Raw genomic sequence first — 20,590 nt, forward strand, 5'->3', positions numbered from 1 at the left:
GTTTGTGACAAGGTTTAGCTAGGAGAACATGGAAGTGCCGGTCTCTCTGGTGAGATGAATGGTTAGAGATGGACAGGTGACAGCTCCTAAAAACATCTGAGGCATCTGCCACTCAAGGCTTTGTTGTAACTAAGCTCCTGGCAGATGGGAAGGTAGAGGGAGGTGAATGGGCCCGTCTTGCTCCATCTGTCTCATGCGACCCCAAGGCTGCACAGCAAAAATCCACAGAGGCCCCGCGGTGCCTGACACACGTGTCTGCTTGCTTCCTTGTGAAAGGATTTTCTGCTCTGAGTTGACTCTATTCCAGAGCATGCTACTTCCGTGCAGTATCCTCTGACCACCCTTTATGCAGTTGTACTTCCCACCCTTATTCTCTGGCTTAAAACGCTCAGTTAATAGACCGACTCCAGTTTGCGTTCAAGACTCTTCGGCCCTGCCCTGTCTTCCCTGGCCCCCCAGGTCACCTCTGTCTCTGTTGCTTCCTCCTGGGGGGAACCCTCAGCCTACGACTGGTGGCAGCCCCTCCTTGGTGGGCAGCTCAGAGGAGGGAGCTCGGCACTGTCTCCAGGGAGCCCAGAGGAGGAGAGGTTCGTGCTGGCTGCTCACAGCCCTGCGTAGGGCGCGTGGCCAGAGCATTTAGCAGCTTGACTTGATCTTGAGTCATGGTGACTCCTCCCAGCTGGGTCTGGACACCCTCAGGAGATGCCACGTTTATAAGCCACGTGGTTCATCTTTACGAAATGACTGAACAGAACACGGGTGTGCAGGTCTCTGCATCAGACACACATGCAGCCGGGACTCGGCGAGCCCCTCGAAGGGCCAGGCCCGTGGCTTGCCATCCTTTATTCACACGGCGATACCACTTGTGAGTCTGAATAAGGCTGCCATGGGCTTTGTTCTGTTTGTCCCATTGCACTAGGCCACTCGCGCGAAGAGCCAGGGAGAGTTCCTGTCAGCGCTGGAAGGAACGGGAATTCAAGTGACAGAAAATCTAAGTTCCTCAACCCAGCCTTCAATTTTCTAATTAAAAAACATTCCTGTCGTAAGAGGAGCACAGTCTCTGTAGAGGAAATACAGATTTCTGCTTCTGATGATACCACTAGTGACCTTTCTGCAGAAGACAGCTACAGATTTTTAGGAAATATTAAAGACTACTTTGAAACGCTGGTGCTATACATAAAATTCATAATCTGACCCTTAATTCCCTTTTCTCATTTAATTATAGTTATAATAGTGCAGTTAAGAAAGGAAAGAAACATTTTAGGAAATGAAATCAAGACATAATAGATGCTCAAATGTAGAAGATGCCTGAGGCCGACGCAATGCACGGAGCCCTCAGGCCTCCCGCCAGTTCGAGCTCCAGACCCAGGGCCTCGGGGCAGCTGGGGAGTCGGGGAGGGTCTTCCAGCTCCAGTCTCAAGCTCACACCTGCCCCGCTGGGGAAGGTGCCCAGGTAAACGCCCAATCCCGTCTAGAAGGCTTCTCTTCCTCACTGTAACATGCTCCAAGCAGGTGGGGACAGAAGATTTAGAAGCGAGAACTGTGCTTCTATTTTTGTTTGCAGATAAAAGTCAAAGTTATATTGCAGGAAATTTGATTTTAAGTGTTAGAAGCATTGATATTTGCATCATGTATCCATACTTGCTACCTCTCTGATTTCTGTGTTATTTAATCCCTTGAAACGTCAGTCTTTTCATCCATAAAATGGGGATAATAAATTCCCACCTTTCAGTCTCATTGCCAAGATTAAATAAGATAAAGTGGGCACATCAATTAGCTCACCGCCATCGCGCAGCACATTTGGGTTCCTTTCTATCCTCCACATCACTCAGAGCATCGTTTTCTGGGTGGACCCACCAAAACTACACACAACACTTTCCTCTATAAAAAGTGTATAAAACTTGCCTGCATTGGGAACTGGATCAAATGATCAGCACCGGAGTACAATGAAGCTGTGGACAAACGCCGCCCTCAGGCCTCCACACTGAGGCCTGGGGCCAGGCCCACCGCCAGCAGGTCTGGCCTTAGGACGCCATCGCCTTCACTGACCCCTGATCCCATGGCCACAAAGTGACGTGATGGCAGTGCCCTGTCACGGACTTCCCATGAGATCACACGTGTGCAACTGCTCAGGCTACGGCAGCATCAGGGGCAGGGGGAGGGCTTGTTCAAAAGCCGTTTCCACGCCCCGCCCCCCGGTGGCTCTGATGTAGCGGGTTGGTGGGCCAGACAACACGCCTTTCTAACTGAGCTGGGGGTGTCGACCCTGCCGGCCAGGACCACCCAAGAAGGCAGGTGTGCGGTGTTCAACGCAGGCCAGGGCCCAGAGGTGCGGGTGCTGCCCACCTCTCTGACACTCTCACCACCACTGTTACTGCTACTTGAGGCCTTTTTCGAATCATAAAATCTGTTGGAGAAAAGATCCCACATCCCCTTCCAGGTGTCCCTTGACCTGGGGACCCACGTGTGTGCCGACAATTCCGATTTCCTGCGTCTACAGTCAGGCTGAAGAGGCACGAACAGAGGGCCTGGCAGGCTCAAGGCTGGGCTGAAGCGCCATGTGCCAGGGGCTGCCAGCCTCCTGGGCCTGCAGCGCAGCCCAGAACCACGCTGACCCTGAAGAGACCCGCGTGCCAGGGTCTCAGCCGCGAGTTCCCGTGGAGATGCGTCCACCGAGGGGTCCACGCTCACAGCACAAGAAAAAGAGGGACCGAGAGCCGGGGACCCCAGAGCCCCTTCTCTTATTCCAACAGCAAAGGCAACCCCGCAGGCCTCAAAATGCTGGCTCTTCATCCCTGAGCATGTGACCAGCGGCCTCCACGGAGACTGTTTCATTTGCTGTTAACAGATGATCAGAATCCTTTCCCATCAAAGGTATTAAACACCCTGACTCATCAGGCCCGAGTCTAGGAGGTTCTTAAGGTGTGAAGGGTAACGTTACTTTCTGAGAAGGAGGATCTCATGCCAGTCTCCTCGACTGTGGCTGGATTTTTATTATATTTACCATCTTTTAGACAAGGGTGCTCTGCACGGCTTGCCCTGCTCCAGAGACAGGCCTCCCCCAGGGTACATGGAGCAGCCGAGACCAGGGATGACTTCTGCATCCCGGCACGTAGACAACCTTTCCTGGGCGCCCCCCGCCCCCACCAGCCCCCGCTTATCCAGGGCTCACCTGGCCTCTGCCGGCAGGTGACAAGTGACACCAATGTCCACTTGCATCTCTCTGAACAGGGAGCATCTGCCCTGTGGAATCCATGGTAAAAATGTTAGTCCCATTCTACAACTTGGCAATCAGAACACAGCTCTGGCTTGGAGGGCACCCCCTGGGGGTGATGGGGTTTGTCAGCGGGCCAGGCTGGGAGGCTGGGAGTGGGCCGCCCCCTTCACCCCTCGATGTGTCCTTCTCCTGGTGAAACCCTCTTGCCTGTTTGCAGCACGTTAACCCAGGCTCAGGGCGCAGCTGACACGGGGCGCTGGGCTCTGGGCCTGGGGTCTTCTGGGGACACCGTCTGCACGTCGAGGGCGTCTGCCCACGCGCTTTTGTCTGGGTCCCGCTGTGTGTCCCAATCCTTGGTGCACGCAGAGACCACGGCCACTGCTTGGGTCTGGGAGACCCCGGCCTCGCTTCACCCACAGCTGCTCATGCCACTGACGCAGCCTCGGCTTGTGCCCCCAGAGCAGAGGCCTCTGGCGTGCGTGGGACAAGGTCACGAAAGAGAAGCTCAGACAGATCCTCCAGGTCAAAGCTGGCCACGGAACAGCCACCTGACCCAACCCCAGCGGTGCAGGACGGTCCCCATCACCCCTCCCCGTACCCATCCATCCTCCAGAGACGGGACCTCAGAGCAGCGGCCCCGCCATGTCCCCCTGGAAGGGCCTCTGGGGCCTCTCAGTGTCCCTCTGAAGAGGTGCCTGCCTCAGGGTGCCACCAGTGGGTCCTCTTCTCCCCCTGCTCCTCGTGGGGTCAGGAAAGGGGGGGCGGGGGACACAGGAACACGCATAAAGGGACTCTCCACTCACCCAACAAACCGAATCAGTACAGACAACGGCAAGAAGCAGTGAGAGGCCAGGGGTCTGTTCTCAAGCCCAGAGGAATCAGTGCTTCAAGCGTGAGACCTGGCCGGTAGGCCCGAGAGCCCTGGACGCTGGAGAGGGAGCCCGGGGCCCTGAGGATGCGGTGGGCTCTGGGGCCAGCGGAAGGGGCTGCCTTTATCTCCCGTCTGGTGGGGATGACGGGTGGTGCTGAAACTCATGCTTTAATTGGCAAGTACACATCTTCCTTTGATTAATAAAAACGGGAATGTAGATGATTTCTGAGTGAAGGCTCCCCATTTGCTAGAGGAAATCTTTCAAAACCTGGGCTCCGTGAAGGCACGTGGAGGACGTTTGCTGTGAAAAAGGGCTGGGAATCGACCGTCTTAAAGCACGGAGGGCACGGTTACCCACCAAGACAGGCCGTTTCCTCCAGAACCTTAGTTTGGGATAAGCACACAGGCGCTGCAAGACTGGACTCTATTTCACGTGTGAGCCTTTCACAAAGAAAACCAAACCCGCTTTGCCTCCGTTCCCAGTATGTACCAAGTCCGCGCCCAACACGGGGTCGGTTCCGCTGGCGTGGCGGGCGGGCTCCCAACCCGCTGCTTTCCCAGTGGCCGCTGTCAGAGGATGCGTCCCGGGCCTGATGGGGTGAGGCTGGGCACCCCCTGCCCGGTCCCCCCAGATGGCCCTCTGCCCCGGAGCGGGCTCTCCTCGATGGCCTGGGTGTGCCAGCCGCGTGCACGTGATCCACGGGGAGGCCTTACCTCGTGGGACAGGTAGAAGGCGGCGATGCCCAGGGGCCAGAAGCAGCAGAGCATGGAGAAGACGCTAAGGCCCAGGTGGTCCCGCGGGGGCATCACGAGGAAGTTGTCCTCACTCTCTGTGTCACTGGAGTAGTCGCTCTGCCGGGAGAGATGGGGAGGGAGAGCGAGGTTACCAGGGGTCTCTCCATCATCCCCCGAAGAGGGGGTCAGGCGTGGCAAGCCCTCCTGGCAAGTGTGTGTCCCCCACAGGAAGAGAAAAACCCCAAGGATGGGCTCTGGGTTGTTCCACGGGAGATTAAACCTCACAGACCCGCGGATCTCTGGGATGGGGTGCGGACAGCTGGGTGAAGGTTTGACCGTCGGAGGACGGGGCTGGGTGCGAAGCGCACAGGCAGAGTTGGAGTCCGCTCTTTGTTCCAAGACTTCAAGCTGGTTTCAAAATGAGGCAGGGCAGGTGTCGGGGCCAGGACCTGCCCTGAGCCCCCTTCTTGCCTTAGACTATGATCTGAGTAAGGACGTCACTGGGCCTGGTCTCAAGCCCGGGTGTCCCTCCTGTTTTGGTTAATCAAAGACATGTAAAACTGCCAATCAGAGCCTCTACTCAGCCTGTGCCGGAAGCTTCCTGCTGGACTGTTTGTGCCTCGTCTGAGAGAAAACAGGTGAATTTGGAGGGGCTCACCCCAATCGCAAACAGCGACTTTCTCTAGGGGCCCAGGATGGAAGTGGGTGATGCACTGTCCACACAGTACCCAGCTGCCCTCCGCATGTGCGTGCACACACAGACACACACACAGACACACACACACAGATACACACACATGGACACAGAGACACACACACACAGACACACACACAGATACACACACGGACAGATACACACACAGACACACACACAGACACACCTACACACACAGATACACACACGGACACAGAGAAACACACACACAGACACACACACGGACAGATACACACACAGACACACACACACAGATACACACACATGGACACAGAGACACGGACAGGCACACACACAGACACACACACACAGATACACACACACACACAGAGTCAGTTGTGGGCAGAGTCAGCTGCTCCTTAAGCAACCAAATCTACTATACATAACCCCCTTTGCCTACGTTGTAGACCTACAATGCCTCTTAAAATTTCCTCTCTTTTGGTGCTTAACTCCTTGCCATCCCTCAGGTCTTGACTGAGACACCACCTTCTCCAAGAAACCAGGTTGGGCTGGGTGTCCCTGCTCTGTGTCTATATAGCAGTATATTGTAATTGTCTGGAGATGTGTCTTTGGTTTCACTAGACTGTATGCTTCCTGCACACACGTACACACACAGACACAGACATACACACAGAGACACACACACACACAGACACAAACACACACAGACACAAATACACACACAGACACACACACATACACACACAGACACACACATGCATGCATCCCATGGGTCCCAAGCTCCCAGGCATCCCTTCCCAGTGAAGACCAGCTCCTTCCTGCAGGGCAGGCTCTTGCCCTGGTTGGTCACCGTCCCTGGGGTCATCTTTCCAGGACCCTGCAGCCTCCCCTCCACTGGGCCAGGTCTGCAGAATTCCTGTCTTTCCTCTGCAGCATCACCTCCCAAACAATAAAGGGAAAGGGAAAGGCCCATCCTCACTGCTGCAGAGAGGGAACAAGCAGCCCTCAGGGAGGCATCTCGCTCGGTGGGATCTGGGGACTGAGGGCTGAGGAGCAGACGCACATCTGCCCGCCCGCAGGGAGGCCAGAACCTTCAATCCAGGTGAAGGAGGCCAGGCAGGGTCACCAGGACGAGCTGCCCAGGAGGCCCACGGTGTCCACTCTGGGAGCACAGCGCTCGGAGCCTCAGGGCTGGGCTGGAACAGCCGAGCTGCCCTTGATGGCCCTCTGCAAGGGGTCTGGGGAGGGGACCCTGAAGCGACAGTTGCAGGGCAGGATCCGAGGCCCCCGAGAGACACGGAGGACGGGGCCGAAGGACAGACCCCGCCCCAGCGGATGCGCGTCATTCGACGGGTCTGGATGCACCCAAGCGACAGCTCTGTCTGTGGGTACTTGTTCAGGCTTTTGGCTTCTGTGGAGTGTTTTGGTTTTGTTTTAGTTTACTAAGGCTTTAAATACTGGACTGGCTGGATTCTTACTCCAAATCTGAAAATAGCTGCTGTGTCTATTTCTCTTGTTACTTCTATTTTACAAAGGACACTGCTGGGATCTGGGCGGTTACAGTGTCCCCAAACTACAGAACCGTCTGACCAGTGGCCGCTTACTCCAGACTTCCGTGCTGTCAGCTGTCTGGACGCCAGCGTCTGGCCACCCATCAACCCCACTGCCCTTAGTTGTTTCTTGCCTAAAGCTGGGGTGTCTTCTCTGTACCCCTTGGCCCTGGGATTTTGATAACCACTTCTCGACTGGTCTGTTGGTGGCCAGTGGAAAGTTTCCCAGTCAGAGAGCAGCGTGGTGTGAGCTCAGGCCACAAACCACCCAGGGCTGCCTGGCCATCGACCCCCATCTTTGGAAACAGCTTCAAATGACACCACCATGCCTATGAAGCAAAGGTTTCCCCTCCCCCAGATCTTCACAGATTTTTCTTTAGAGCATAAGGGAACCACATCTGTAAACTGCAAAGTTGTGGCTACATGGCACCAAAATAACTAGTCAATTTTCATTAAAATAGGTTTTTAAAAATTCAGACAAATGACAGGGCAGACAAAAGCAGCCCAGCTCTCTGTACCATCTCCCTCCCATCCACGGCAGTGCTGTGGGTACAAGTGGCCACGGGCAGCGCACCACCAGATAGAGGAGAGGAGAGGAGGACCCTGGGGGCGGGTGGCGACAGAGACACCATCAAACCAAGTAGAGAAAACACACCACGCGCAGCAGCTGTTTCTGAAAATCCTCCTCGTGGGGCATTAGCTTAGAATATCTGCAAGGCAGGGTGGACGCTGCCCACCACTGCCCAAGCAGTCCGCCCTTGTCCATGACCTCCACGCAGGGAGCTGGCTCTTTGTCCCCTGGGGTTTCTTCATCGGGAAGATTGAAAAGGATAATCATAGCACCGGGCGGGACACACGTCAGCCCTGTGAGCACAGCCACAAGGGTGAAGGGTAGCAGGGGCTCGGCCTTGTCCCTCGTCTCTCTCAAGGCCTCACTGTCCCCTCGCCACTGCCTGGCTCCCTGGAGCCCCACTCCCTCCTCATCCCCTGGCCTTCTCTGCTGGCTAATTCTGGGGAGCATCTCTGCGTGGCCTGGGTGGGGGCGGCGGGTGGAGACCAGGATGGACTCGGGATCGGGATTCCCTGTGGGGGCTGCACGGTGCTCCTGACAACACCGCGTCAAAAATGCAGAATCACAGAGGACTCTACATGGCCGTGGAAAATGATGACGTAAATGTTTATCATTGCCCTGGAAAGATGCTTGTCATAACCGAGGGAAAAACCAGGGTAGAACGTGGGAGAAGTCATATTTCCTCCCTAAAGTCAGAAATTAAGATGCTTCTGGATGATGGGCATATCAGTGTTGTTGTGTTTTTTTTTCTCTTTGCATTTCTGGGGTATACTTTTTCTACAACAAGCAAGGTTATTGGGCGATGAAACTCACCAAGACGCAGACGTGCTGACATGTGGGTGGGGGGTCTCCCCGCCCTTCGTCCTCCCGTGGAGTGGTATCCCTCAGGGCTTCCCTGAGGCCCTGCGTGGAGTTATTGCGTCGGGGCCCCAAGGAGAAGCTGGCAGAACAGGATCGGAACTCAGCCCAGCACCCCAGCTCCCTGAGATGCAGGTCAGACCCACCAGGTCACTGAGTGTCAAGACCAGAGGCCTCAGCCCACGGAGCCCACGTCTGTGTTGACCAGCAAGGCACCACCGCCCCACGGAGCTACTTAAATTACCCAAATCCAAGATGCCCGACGTAGTTCCTCAGCCACCCTACCACCTGCCAGGGGCTCAGGTGGCACAGGTGGCCAGTGTCCATCCCACAGGACAGCACACAGACTGCACATAGCAGGTACCAACAGCACACGTGTTGAATGCATGAAGAATTCCCAAGTGCCCTTAGCCGACATGGACAGCACCTGAGAAGCATCCAGACTCCAGGGTTTGCCCAGAGCGCGTGGGAGGAAGCGGGCCCTCCTTCCACGTGGGCAGTCAGCCCCGCTGCCCCAGGCTCCTCTCCTTCCTGTGAGCCCTAGGGTCCTAACCGTCCATTCAGGTGGGACCACAGTGGGAGGATGGTGACTCGGTCAGGTTCAAGGCTGTCTCACCCAGGGCAGCTGATGAACAGAACCGAGGACAAAGGCAGGTGGACACAGCCCCCCATCCTCCTCCTGTCGGTCACAGACCCTCCAGATGTTCTGGGGGTGCAACATGCCATCCACGTCGGAGGAGCGAGGAGTGTGGGTGAGCGCTGCTGACACCTGGAGCTTCCACAGCCACAGACGGAAGTGCCTCTCCTGACCACTGTCTGGGTTGTGAGCCCTGAAGTCCTTGCAGGGAGGGCACTGGGCCATACTCCCTCACCTGCACTGTCGGGGTAGCCCCACTGCTCCACTTGTGTCCACTTGGGGGTCTTCCATGGGCAGGTGCGCTATGTAAGACCAGATCCCTCAGCACTCGGCAGAATCCTCTGACCCAGGCTCCCCTGGAGCCTCAGGCCCACTGGCCTCTCCTTTGAATCAGATCAATCAAAACCAGACTCTGCTGGGGGCCCACTCTGTGTATGTCACACAGGGTCATAGATGCAAAGATGTGCAGGGGTCTGGGGGCTCAACAACATGGAACCTGGGGGACATATTTTAGTATCTAAACACACTGTGCCCTAAATTCTACCGGGGGGCTGTTAGTCAACTTTCCTGAATTAATTTAAACACCGTTTTCTCACCAGCTATGGTCTTCCATCCGATGGTTGGGTTACGATGACAGGCTCCCTCTAAGACTTGCCCTTCTTGTGATCTGGAAGTGCTCAGGGGTCCTGAGGAAAATCCTACAAAACGTTCTCAGGACCCGTCTTAGTTTAGTTCCCCCAGAAGCAGATCTTGAGTCAAGGACTGGGTGCACTTGTTTTCCTGGTAGAGGACCACGGGAAATGCTGGCAGGGAGGAGGGGAGGTGGGGCGTGGCCAGACCAGGCCAGTAAAGGGCGTATTACCAAGGCAGGTCCTCTGTGGGCACCTGGAGCCTGGTCCCTCTGGGACCTCGGGGGCCATGTGGTAGAGGGAACCCCCGGGGAACCGCCTCCCGGCAGTTTCAGTGAGTGCCTGGGGGCAGAGGTTCTCCCACATTGCAGGGAAGGCTTCAGGGCCCAGAGAAGGTCCTCAGGTGGGCAGAGGCCAGGCCAGGGGGCTTCTCCTGCAGGGGTGATACTTGGGGGTAGGCTGAGAGCATCTGCTGCAGAGGCTGTGGAAGAACTGGGGGGTTCAGACACCCTAAAACTTCAATCAGGGCAAGACCACCACACTCGGCGAACGTCTGGGAGGGTGAGAAGATGGGGACACACAGGAACGTGGACATCCGGGATGATGAATCCCATCTACCTCCAAATAAACAGGCACAAAGGACAAATACACATCGTGTGTTTTCAAAGACAGAAGACCTGGTTTAAAATAACACTACATGCATCAGGTAAAACCAACCTGCATGTAGCAAGCAATCAATCTATGTTGGAAATTATATGATTTTTTCACTGTCATGTTTTTGTTTTCACAGTGTGGATATAATCAGGTTGTTTACTGGACTTCAGATTTTGTCCAAGAAATTGTGATTCCCCTCTGAAGGCCCCTTGCTCAGTAAGGACGTGGGGGTAGCATGTGCAAAGGCCCTGGGCCGGGAATGAGCACTGTATACACGCAGAGCTATAGGGAGTGAGGGGACTTGGTGTGGGAGAGGGGCCCCCAGCAGACCGTGTGGAGTGTGGGCCGCTTTCCACTGCTGCGACCAGGGCTTATCCCACACCAGACAAGAAACCAGGAAATACACACAGACACGGCCCTCCAGGACCAACCACAGGTGTGGGTGTCACAACCGAGACCAGCCCTGGCATGTCGATGTATCACCTGCGGATCCAGTTTCTAAATGTGAATCCCTGCTTCAAATCTGCATTATTTCCACGTGTGATATTCTGCACCTAAGAGCTACATGTACAACTGCATAAGGTGATGGTCGCTTCTTTAGATCTTCTTGTTTCCCCTTTATGTTACGTTTGCCAGAGGGTAACCTACAGTTTGCAGATGGAAAGTCCAAGTTATTGATAGTTTTGGCACCGTGGGTTTGGATTGGTTTGAACTAGGACTTGACTCTCAGAGTCACGGGAGTGCAGGGTCAGCATCTGAACTTCCGTGGCCTGGGTGCTCTGCTGGCCTCACCTGGTCCAGGTGGAATGATTCTCACCCTCACTTAGAGAAAGGAGAATGAAAACCACACTAAGGTACTGTGTTTCACCTATCGAGTTGTCAACGAGGAGAAAGCACAACCAGCCATCCTGTCAGTTAGGCTGTGGGCACCCAGGTTGGCTGGATGCAAACTGGTGACACCTTAGGAAGCAGATCTGTCAACATGCAACACAATTAAATATGTGCTGAGTTTTTGATTCAGTAATCTCAATTCTAGGTATTATTCTGAAGATTCACCTCCAATAATAGAAAAATACATATGCTCAAGGTTATTCATGGCAACCTAGTATGTAATTGCAAAATATTGGAAACGATCTAAATGCCCATTCGAAGGAGGGTGGTTATATAAACTACGAGGCATCCAGTGGTTACATAAACTATGAGGCATCTACCACATGGGATAAAGCGCAGGTGAAAAAAGAGTGTGTGGTAGTGGTGTGAGCTGTTTGGATTGGATTGAGGATGTTAGTTTCTATCTATCTGTAAGTAGATAAAAAATAAGTATGTCTGTGTACACACACTTGGTTACACAGGTGTGTTTATGTACCTGTGTGCTACATGTTTCTCCTGGCTTGCTCTGCCAGAGGGCCTGGGAACAACGCGCCCACCCGCCAGGCGCTGAGAAGACCCAGTGCCCGGACGTTGGTTTCTAGACACGGCTCTCCAACACAAGGAGCCAGGGTGCTTTGGAGAAACAGCTGATTTCAGGGTCAGGGCCGTCAACATCCGGGACAGACCTGGGGCAGCTCTCTGCGCAGGAAATAATGATAAAAAGGCTAATGGATGACAGGCTGTGTCAAAAGGACACAGAGCCAACCAGAAGGGGCGCCTGCCGTCATATCTGTAACAAAGTGAGAATAAACACACAGTAAATACCGTAACGGATGGACAGGAACCCATACAGTAAGAATCAATGGTCCAGCCTGAAATGAAGTAATAAATGCCTAGAAATAGATACGGGGGAAGGGAAAACTCTTCCCCACAGCTGCATGCCAGCTAAAAAATACAGAAGGAACGGTGGGGTTAGGAGCTTGTGAAGGACGTTAAGACCAGTAGGTGAACAACCAGTGACAAGCAGGATGGCCCATCCTCACACAGCACCTCCTGCAAGACACTTATCAATTCCAGAGAAACGTGGCTCAGCCAGGAGACACTTGGCAGGCACCGCCTGCAACACGGGATGGAGTCACCACCGGTCACGGGCACGTGCACCAGGGACACGCCAGCGACACGACACAGGGAGGCAAGCGTCTCCTCCGCGGCGGTCCCGCCCAGAGCGCCGTCACCTGAATCCAAGCAGCAGGATCACCAGACGACCCAGAGGGAGGGCTCCCCTGTGAAATAACCGACCTGTACTCTCCAAGCATGTCAAGGGAATGAGGGTGGTGACAGAGAAGGTTCCAGATTACAGACGACTAAAGAGGCACAGCAAGAAAATGCAAGATGGGCTCCTGCACTGGATTCTGGGCCTGACTTTTTTTCCTTTTGCTATAAAGGACAATATTGAAAGAACTGGGAAAATGTATATAAGGTCTATAGATGAGATGACAGTATTGTAACGATTTTAATTTCCCGACTTTTTTTTTTTTTTTTTTTTTTTTTTTTTTTTTTGTGGTATATGGGCCTCTCACTGTTGTGGCCTCTCCCGTTGCAGATTCCCGACTTTTATAATTGAACTTGTTTTTAGAAAATACGACGGGCTCATTTAGGGGTAAAAGGACATCTTGTCTGACACTTTCTTGCAAAGAGCTCAGGAAAGCATATGTACATTGAGAGAATGGTAACGCACCCATGGTAAACTGTTAAGACTGAAGGAAACCGGGTGACAACCATATAGGGAATCTCTGTACCCTTCTTGCAATTCTTCTGTCTGAAATTATTTCGAAAATAAAAAGTCAAAAAACCCCTCACACATGTGCCATTTTAGGAGGAAAAAAAATTATACTTTAAATTGAATTTCTTTCTTTTGGGGATTAAAAATTTCATACACTTTCCCCTCTTTTTTCATTATGCTTTAATGGAAACACTGTGAGCATTGCAGGGAAAAGTGAAAAAAATATCAAGTTCACTCTTTTCATGACACATGAGTAATTCATTTTACACTGGTATTTCATCAAGTTCGTCCTTTTTATGTTTCCACAGAGAAGCTACTTAGTAGTGTGGGATGTCACACACTTGCCCTCAGGAGCTCAGAGACCTGCGGAGCCCAGGGCGACTTCTGGAACAAAGCTGGGGCATTGAGCAGTCAGGAGCCTGCGCATGCCCACCACCGGGGCCCAGGTGGCGAAGGTCTCCCAGGCGAATCTGGCAGCGGGGGGCTCACTAGGGCCCACAGGGATGCTGCCCTCGGCTGAGAGGCGAGGAGGGTGGAGGGCCCAGTGGAGCACGCACCTCCCAGGAACAAGCTATGGGGATACAACGTCCATCCACCTGTCCTCACCCATCCGTCCACCCACCAGAAAGGCCCTGATTCCCGAGGAAGTGCAGGAGCCACTTGGTGCCATGGGAGGGGCAGGTGGGAACCACGTGCCTTCCTCTGAGAGGCTGGCGGCCACCTCCCTCCACGGACCCTTGCCTGCCTTCCACCCTAGGCTCCAGAAGCCTCTCTGGCTTGAGTGGGAGTCACGTCTGTGCTGCTCTGGTGAGGGCAGACTGTGGATCCCCCGCCTGGCTTGATTGACGTCTCCTTCATCTTCTCGTAGCATCAGGTACTGGCCAAAGGCACCAGCCTCTGTACAGTGTGAGGCCTTTGGAGCTACGTCTCCCATCTCTGCAGCAAGGAGGAAGCCGTCAGCCCGAAACTTGGGAGCGGGGACCCCAGAGCCCGTCACCCTTCAACCCCTCGCCACTGACCATGGCCAGTGCCCTGCACATTTGCATGCGCCTATGGCCCAGGTGGGCTCCCTAGTTTGTAAGAATGAGAGTATCTTCTAAACCAAGGGCTGCCTCTGTGCGAGATCCCATTGCAGAAAACCTCTGGTTGTATGTCAAGGCACTGGCTGGGCTGTCCTAGGTCATCAGATACCAGCCGTTTTTTTAAAAATCACTAATTTCCCAATTTTCTTTACTGTTCTGAAATATTCTGCTTTATTGAAAGGAAAGCATGTATTTAAATTATATATTAGTTTGAAGATTATAGAGCATTAAAATTCATTAAAGATGGCCTTATACAATATGTGTATGTGTGTATACATATAGATTATTTCACTCTGTGTGTGTGTGTGAGATGTGATGTCACATCTAAAAACTCTTCAACTAAGTCTAAGTCACAGAGATGTATATGTGTATACACACACACACACACACACACACACACACACACACACACACCCCCTTTGAAACAATTTTAGACTCACATAAAAGTTTCAGAGATAGAACAGAGTTCCGGTAGGGACTGCAAAGATAGAACGGAGTCCCACATCCTTGACTGCCACCTCTTACGTAAGCACGACCCAGCACCTAAATCAGGACACCAAATCTGTCCAGTGCAAGACCCCCGACCAGCCCCCTCAGCATGAGGCCCCGAGGGTCACCCAGGCTGCTGGGGGTGTCAGCAGTTCACACTGTTTTGTTCCTGAGTGATTTTCCACGATAGGGAGGTGCCGCTGTGTGTTCGTCCGTTCGTCCACCGAAGGGCGTTTAATTCCAGTTTTTGATTCTTACTAATAAAGGCTGTGACGCATTGGTGCAGGTTTCTGTGTGAACATAGGTTTTCATTTCCACACACACACCCTTTGAAACAATTTTAGACTCACATAAAAGTTTCAGAGATAGAACAGAGTTCCGGTAGGGACTGCAAAGATAGAACGGAGTCCCACATCCTTGACTGCCACCTCTTACGTAAGCACGACCCAGCACCTAAATCAGGACACCAAATCTGTCCAGTGCAAGACCCCCGACCAGCCCCCTCAGCATGAGGCCCCGAGGGTCACCCAGGCTGCTGGGGGTGTCAGCAGTTCACACTGTTTTGTTCCTGAGTGATTTTCCACGATAGGGAGGTGCCGCTGTGTGTTCGTCCGTTCGTCCACCGAAGGGCGTTTAATTCCAGTTTTTGATTCTTACTAATAAAGGCTGTGACGCATTGGTGCAGGTTTCTGTGTGAACATAGGTTTTCATTTCTTTAGAGTGAATACCCAGGAATGGGGTTGCTGGGTTGCTCGGTGTTGGTTTTTTTTTTTACAGGAAAATGACCAATTGTCTTCCAGAGAGGCCTTCCCGCTTCTGCATCCTCACCAGCAGTTGGTGGTGTCAGTTCTTGGCATTCCGCCATCCTAAGGGCTGTGCAGTGCTCTTTCATCTTGGCTTTAGTCTGCATTTCTCTGAAGGTAGTGATGTTGAACATCTCCGTGTGCTTATTTGCCATTTGTATCTCCTACTTGGTGAAGTGCCTGTTCTCTCCGTTACGTGGCAGCTGGCTCCATCCAAAAACTCCTGCAAGTCCCTGTCACCCTTACCTTAGCTTCCGCCTCCCAAATGTAGACGCTCTGCCCGCCAGGTGGACTCCAGGTGTTATGAGAAGGGACTCAAAGCTGGCAGATCAGTGGTTGGCCTCCTGTGGGCACCCAGCCCGTGCTAAGGACAGCAGATGGGGCTGTTACGGGGGGACAGTTCCAGCTGGAACAAAGGACAGGGCTGTGAGCCCGTAGGAGCACACGGACCTCCTGTGCACACGGCCCGAAGCCAGGACATAGCCCAAGCCTCCAGCAGCTATCCAGCAAGGAGCTCACCTGCCTCCTCTGTGAAGCTGCACCAGTTGCTGCATTTCTAGAAGATAGGTGTAGAGGATCTCAAGCCATTCTCACCTTCCCCCTGTCACCCTGAGGCTAAGCGTGAGGCAGTGAGGACTCATGGAAAGAGACTGGCCAGGGGAGGGGGCAGCCAGTGGTGCAGGTGCTGCCTGGCAGCGCTAGCCGGCCTCAGGGAGGGAGGGTCCAGAAAGGGGGTCAGGGAGCTCCAGTCTGCTTCACAGGGGGCAGATCACCTCTGGATTATCCATTTCTCGACTCATTTCAAGAGGGATTCAGAGCGACCAGGATGGTGAGGAGAGTAAAGAGATGCCCTACCGGGAAGAGGGGGACCCCAGGGAGGGCAGGGTTGGGGGTGAGCATTGTCTCCATGCGTTAAGGGCCATCCTTAGAAGAAGGAGAGATGGGTCCTCGGGCATCCAAAGGGGTACAAGAGGCGGCCCATCTCTAGAGAGGGAAACGTTTCCAGAAAGGGTGAGTCTTGTACCTTCTCTGTCTGTGAAGTGGGTTAGAAGCCGCCTGGACCACTGGTCAGTGGAGCTCTCTGTCCTCACTGCTCACACAGTGTGGTCCAGGGGCTGCAGTGTCGGCCTTGCTGGGAGCCGTCAGGAATGCAGACGCCCAGGCCCCACCCCAGCCAGCCGGGACCTGCCCACATGGAGGCTGCCAGGCTCAGGAGAGGTGTTTGGATGGGGAGTCACGGGGGATGCTCCATCGCTGGGGGGTGGGGGTGTCTCTGCACCGTCGTGTGTCAGGCACGTCCCTGGTTATCTGCCCTGCTACCTACCTCTGGACAAACGTCCACTTCAGCAAGTAAACAACAACGATGACAAACTGACTGTCACTCCTTCTGTTCTCTGCCCTTGTCCGTAAGAAGCACCTCTGATTATGTCCCTGTGACACGATGCCAGTCCTCCCCAGAGGAATGGCGTGGCTGTCACTGGGTGCTTTGCTCCCGCTCGACCCCGTGGACACACTGAGGACTGGCCAGGGGCTGAGCAGGGCTGTCAGGGCACCGGCTCCTCTCCTCCCTTCCCCCTGCAGTTATGGGGCACTTCTGTCTGGCTAGGATGACCTCACGATTTCTCTCTTTTCTAATGAAATGCCAATGGCACTGTGTTCATAACAGTCTTCATGTCGTGCTTTCTCCGTCCTTATTTGGAGCCTATCTTTGTTTTTGTGGTTTGTGGGAAACATGGTCTGCTCTTGTGTTTCAGCACAGAGTCAGCTGCTGCCGGGATGTCCCACACGGAGGCCCTGGGGCTGCTGCAGGGCCTACGGGGCGCTAAGTACCAGAGGCCCGGGTCCCGCGTCGGCTCCGTGCACTTGACGTGGGAGACTTTTTAAAGCACCTCATTAAACAAAGTCGAGGTCACATAAATGCTCACCAGGAAGACCTCAAGGAGCCTGGGTGCTCAAACAGGTAGAGTCTGGCTTCATTTCTTTTGAAAAAAGCATGACACTGACCAGGAGGGCTCCTCTGACAGTCATTTATTTACTAAGAAACCAATCAGCACAAAGGATCATTAGGTGGCTACTCGGTGCTGAGCTTGGGGGTGTATCCAGGAGCTCCTGTCTCTGCTCCTTTCCCAGGAGGCTAAAATCCACTCACCCACAGCCCCCGGGGCCATGGGGGCTCTGCCCATACCTCAGGTCCCGAGGCCAGGCTGGGCCTCCTCTGTGCTTTGTCTGAAACCCCCTCCTTTCTCGACACCCTGCTCCCTTGCTCCCCGTTTCCTAGTAAATCACGTGCTCATGAATCCTTGCATTGCGTTTGCTTCTGGGAAACTCAGCCTAAGATGGCTCGGCCGTGTCCGACACGACAGAAAATCATCAAGTAAACCCACACACACATAAACAACGGCATCTCAGCACTGCGACCTGGATGCTGGCGAGAAGGCAGCCAAGTGAAGGGGAGGAGAGAACACTCTGGGTCCAGAGGGGGCTGCAAAGCTGCCTGGGTGCTGGGAAATCAAGGGGGACCAGGAGGCCGGAGGTGGTGGGGACAGAGCGAGAGGCGAGGCGACGGGGGTGGGCAACTGCTCAAGGGGCCCCCGCGTGTCTGCATTTTATTTAACTCAGTTTGGGGGATCTGCTACCTAACGATGTATCAAAGGGATCAAAGCAAAAGTACTAGAAGAGGAGACACAGTAATTGACTAGCTTACCAAAGGCTTGAAAATCTCCCTATTTTCTAGAAGAAACACGAGAGGAAAATCCCATACAATCTACCATATTGAACCATGTCCAGATTTCACCCAGCCTGGGCCAGCAGAGCACGGGATGGTTTGCTGGAGAGACAGGTATCCTCTGGGATCTGACCTCAAGTTACAGCTGTCCCTCCACTGCATCCCTGACCCTCCACCACCAAGCCTCCCTGAAACACCACTGCTTTCTCTGCTAAATCCTTCCCGAATCTGCATTTTACAGTGTAGACCTCTCTGGGTAACGTCTTATGTAAGGTTATGACTCCAAGCAACGTGTTCTGTTTCTCAATATACTTCTTTCCACTCTGAGGAACGTTCCCTGACTTCTCAAGTTTTACCTGTTTGATGATTACACAGACGTCCCCCAGACCCCCCGGTGGTTCTCACCTTTCCAGATTTGTGCCCACGGCACCACTGCAGGCTGGCGTACGTTTTGCTTCATACGACGTGAAGACTTACAGGTGCCTCAGATGCACCGTGCAAAGGGAACGTTTTCCAACTAACACTGCTGTCAACAGCACGCGCGTCCTCTGCTGTGTGGATTTGTTCTTTAACTGGACAAAGGCTGTTTTCCTAACTTGGCCTCGTATTCCTCCGGTGACGGGGCTGTGGTGTGCAGTGTGGTTTTCATTATCCAGGAGGAAACAGCCTTCCTTCTGGGACCCTTGCCGACACCCAGGCCAGTCCAGGTGGGACCATCCCTCTTTCTCCCACCTGTGAAGGAGGACAGCACCCTCCCTGGAGACAAGCCCGACAGGAATCCTCGGCACTTTGCACAGTGAGACCTCTTTCTCGCTTCCTCCATGTCTGTTTCCTCCAGGTGAGTATCAGCACCAAGCCCCCGGGGCCACGAGGAGGATGTGCAGGCTCTCCATCCGGAATGATGGAGTCTCCCTCCCCTGCTAACGGTCTGAACGATCCGATGATCCTTGCACCAGCCAAATGCCTCTTGTTAACAAAAATCTAGCTTAACCTCAGCCCACGAGTGCCAGCCACCTGCACCACCTCCGCCGTGTTAGTTTCTTTTTGCATCTCAGAATTCACAATGCACCCAAACTACCTGTGTGTCAGTCCTGTGAGCTTTTCCTTCTGTTTTTAGGAAACGCTGTGAAATTGTTTGTTAGGGAAAAAATGGAAAATATTGGCAGTCATGAAGTTGGGCTCCTCCTGGATTTCTGTGGCTTTTCTGCCATTGTTCCCCAGCAGCAGGACGGACAGAAAGCTGAACAGACCATAATATGGGGGTGACACTTCCCACGAGTCCCTTAAAAAGGACGTGGTCATCACCAATACTTTGAATTCAAAGGATGTGCTTCTTCTAACAAGCTTGAATGCTGATGGTTTCCCACAAACTTTCTTATGACATAACGTCATTATGACATTATGATGTGGTAGGTGGGAGATGAGGTTTTTGTTACCATGGGCCAAGGTTAAATGGCATCCCCTGGGCTCCAGGCCATGAAGAGCGTTTTCTGCACACGTGGAGGTCACTGAACGCAGGAGTTAGCGGCAGGCCCGTGAGGAGACACGTTTCATGTACTGTCGAGCAAATTTGCCCCTCGGGGACTCCAAAGGATCCTCTTGGTACTGGGTTTTGTTCACATGAGTATTGCTTGAAATAGGTGGACCTTTGGCTAAGCTTGGGGAAACTTTATTAAACTACAATTTGGTCTAGAACCAAATTTTACTGGTATTTGTTCAAAACTGAGTATGGAAGAGATTCACCAAAGTCATGGGCCCGCCTTTCACTGTTATTCAAACCACATTTACCGTGTTAGCACGTTCAGCTCACAGCTACCTGTAAATATGTAAAAGCTGATTTCATTACAATAATTGTAGTCGTACAACGATGAAAGATTCCAGTTCCAGGTGGCCACAGATACACGGACGGCTCTCTCCCACTCGCAATTCTGAGCAGGGGCTCAGAAGCCGCAGCCGAGAGATCAGTGTGAGCTTGAACAAGTAAAAAGGCTTTTATTTCCTTGGCATACAAATTTGGTTTGATGTCCCAACCCTTCTGCTTATTGGAAAGTGTTTCAGGGAAATGTGATGAATGATCCCCTTGTGTTCTTATGACAGATGGATTTATTATCTCAGAGATTCTCTCCTCATCAAATGGCTATAATTACATGCTCCAGTGCCTTTTCCTGGCACATGTGAGATGAGAATATAAAGATATTGATTTTTATTTTGTAAGAAACATGCCACAAGTCCCACATTTATATGAGAGTTTTCCTTGACATAGAAAATTAAACCGGTAAATAGCACACTGCTGTTCCAATCACGCTTATACTTCACACAATATTTTTGAATTTGTCTTTGGAAATCATAAGTATGTAGGATGCCCTCAAAATATTTACTTCGTAAAGGTAAATTTAATTTCCAGATGAGAAGTTATTCCCACAGGCCTCTTTACAAAATG

At 52.9% G+C, this 20,590-nt stretch overlaps 1 protein-coding gene across 1 annotated transcript in view; it reads right to left on the reverse strand.

The window, feature by feature from the left end:
• The window catches only part of SYNDIG1 (synapse differentiation inducing 1), a 37,895-nt gene extending 28,555 nt beyond the window's left edge, over positions 1-9,340 (reverse strand). Inside the window, exons 1-2 of the mRNA XM_028498003.1 lie at positions 9,095-9,340; positions 4,803-4,940 (exon numbers count right to left, since the gene is read on the reverse strand). Of these exons, the coding sequence (XP_028353804.1) occupies positions 4,803-4,940; positions 9,095-9,340 (384 nt within the window). The remainder of the gene's footprint in view (positions 1-4,802; positions 4,941-9,094) is intronic.
• Between the last annotated feature and the right edge of the window lie 11,250 nt (positions 9,341-20,590).

The sequence above is a fragment of the Physeter macrocephalus genome, chromosome 14, assembly GCF_002837175.3.
Source record: "Physeter macrocephalus isolate SW-GA chromosome 14, ASM283717v5, whole genome shotgun sequence".
NCBI lineage: Eukaryota > Metazoa > Chordata > Mammalia > Artiodactyla > Physeteridae > Physeter > Physeter macrocephalus.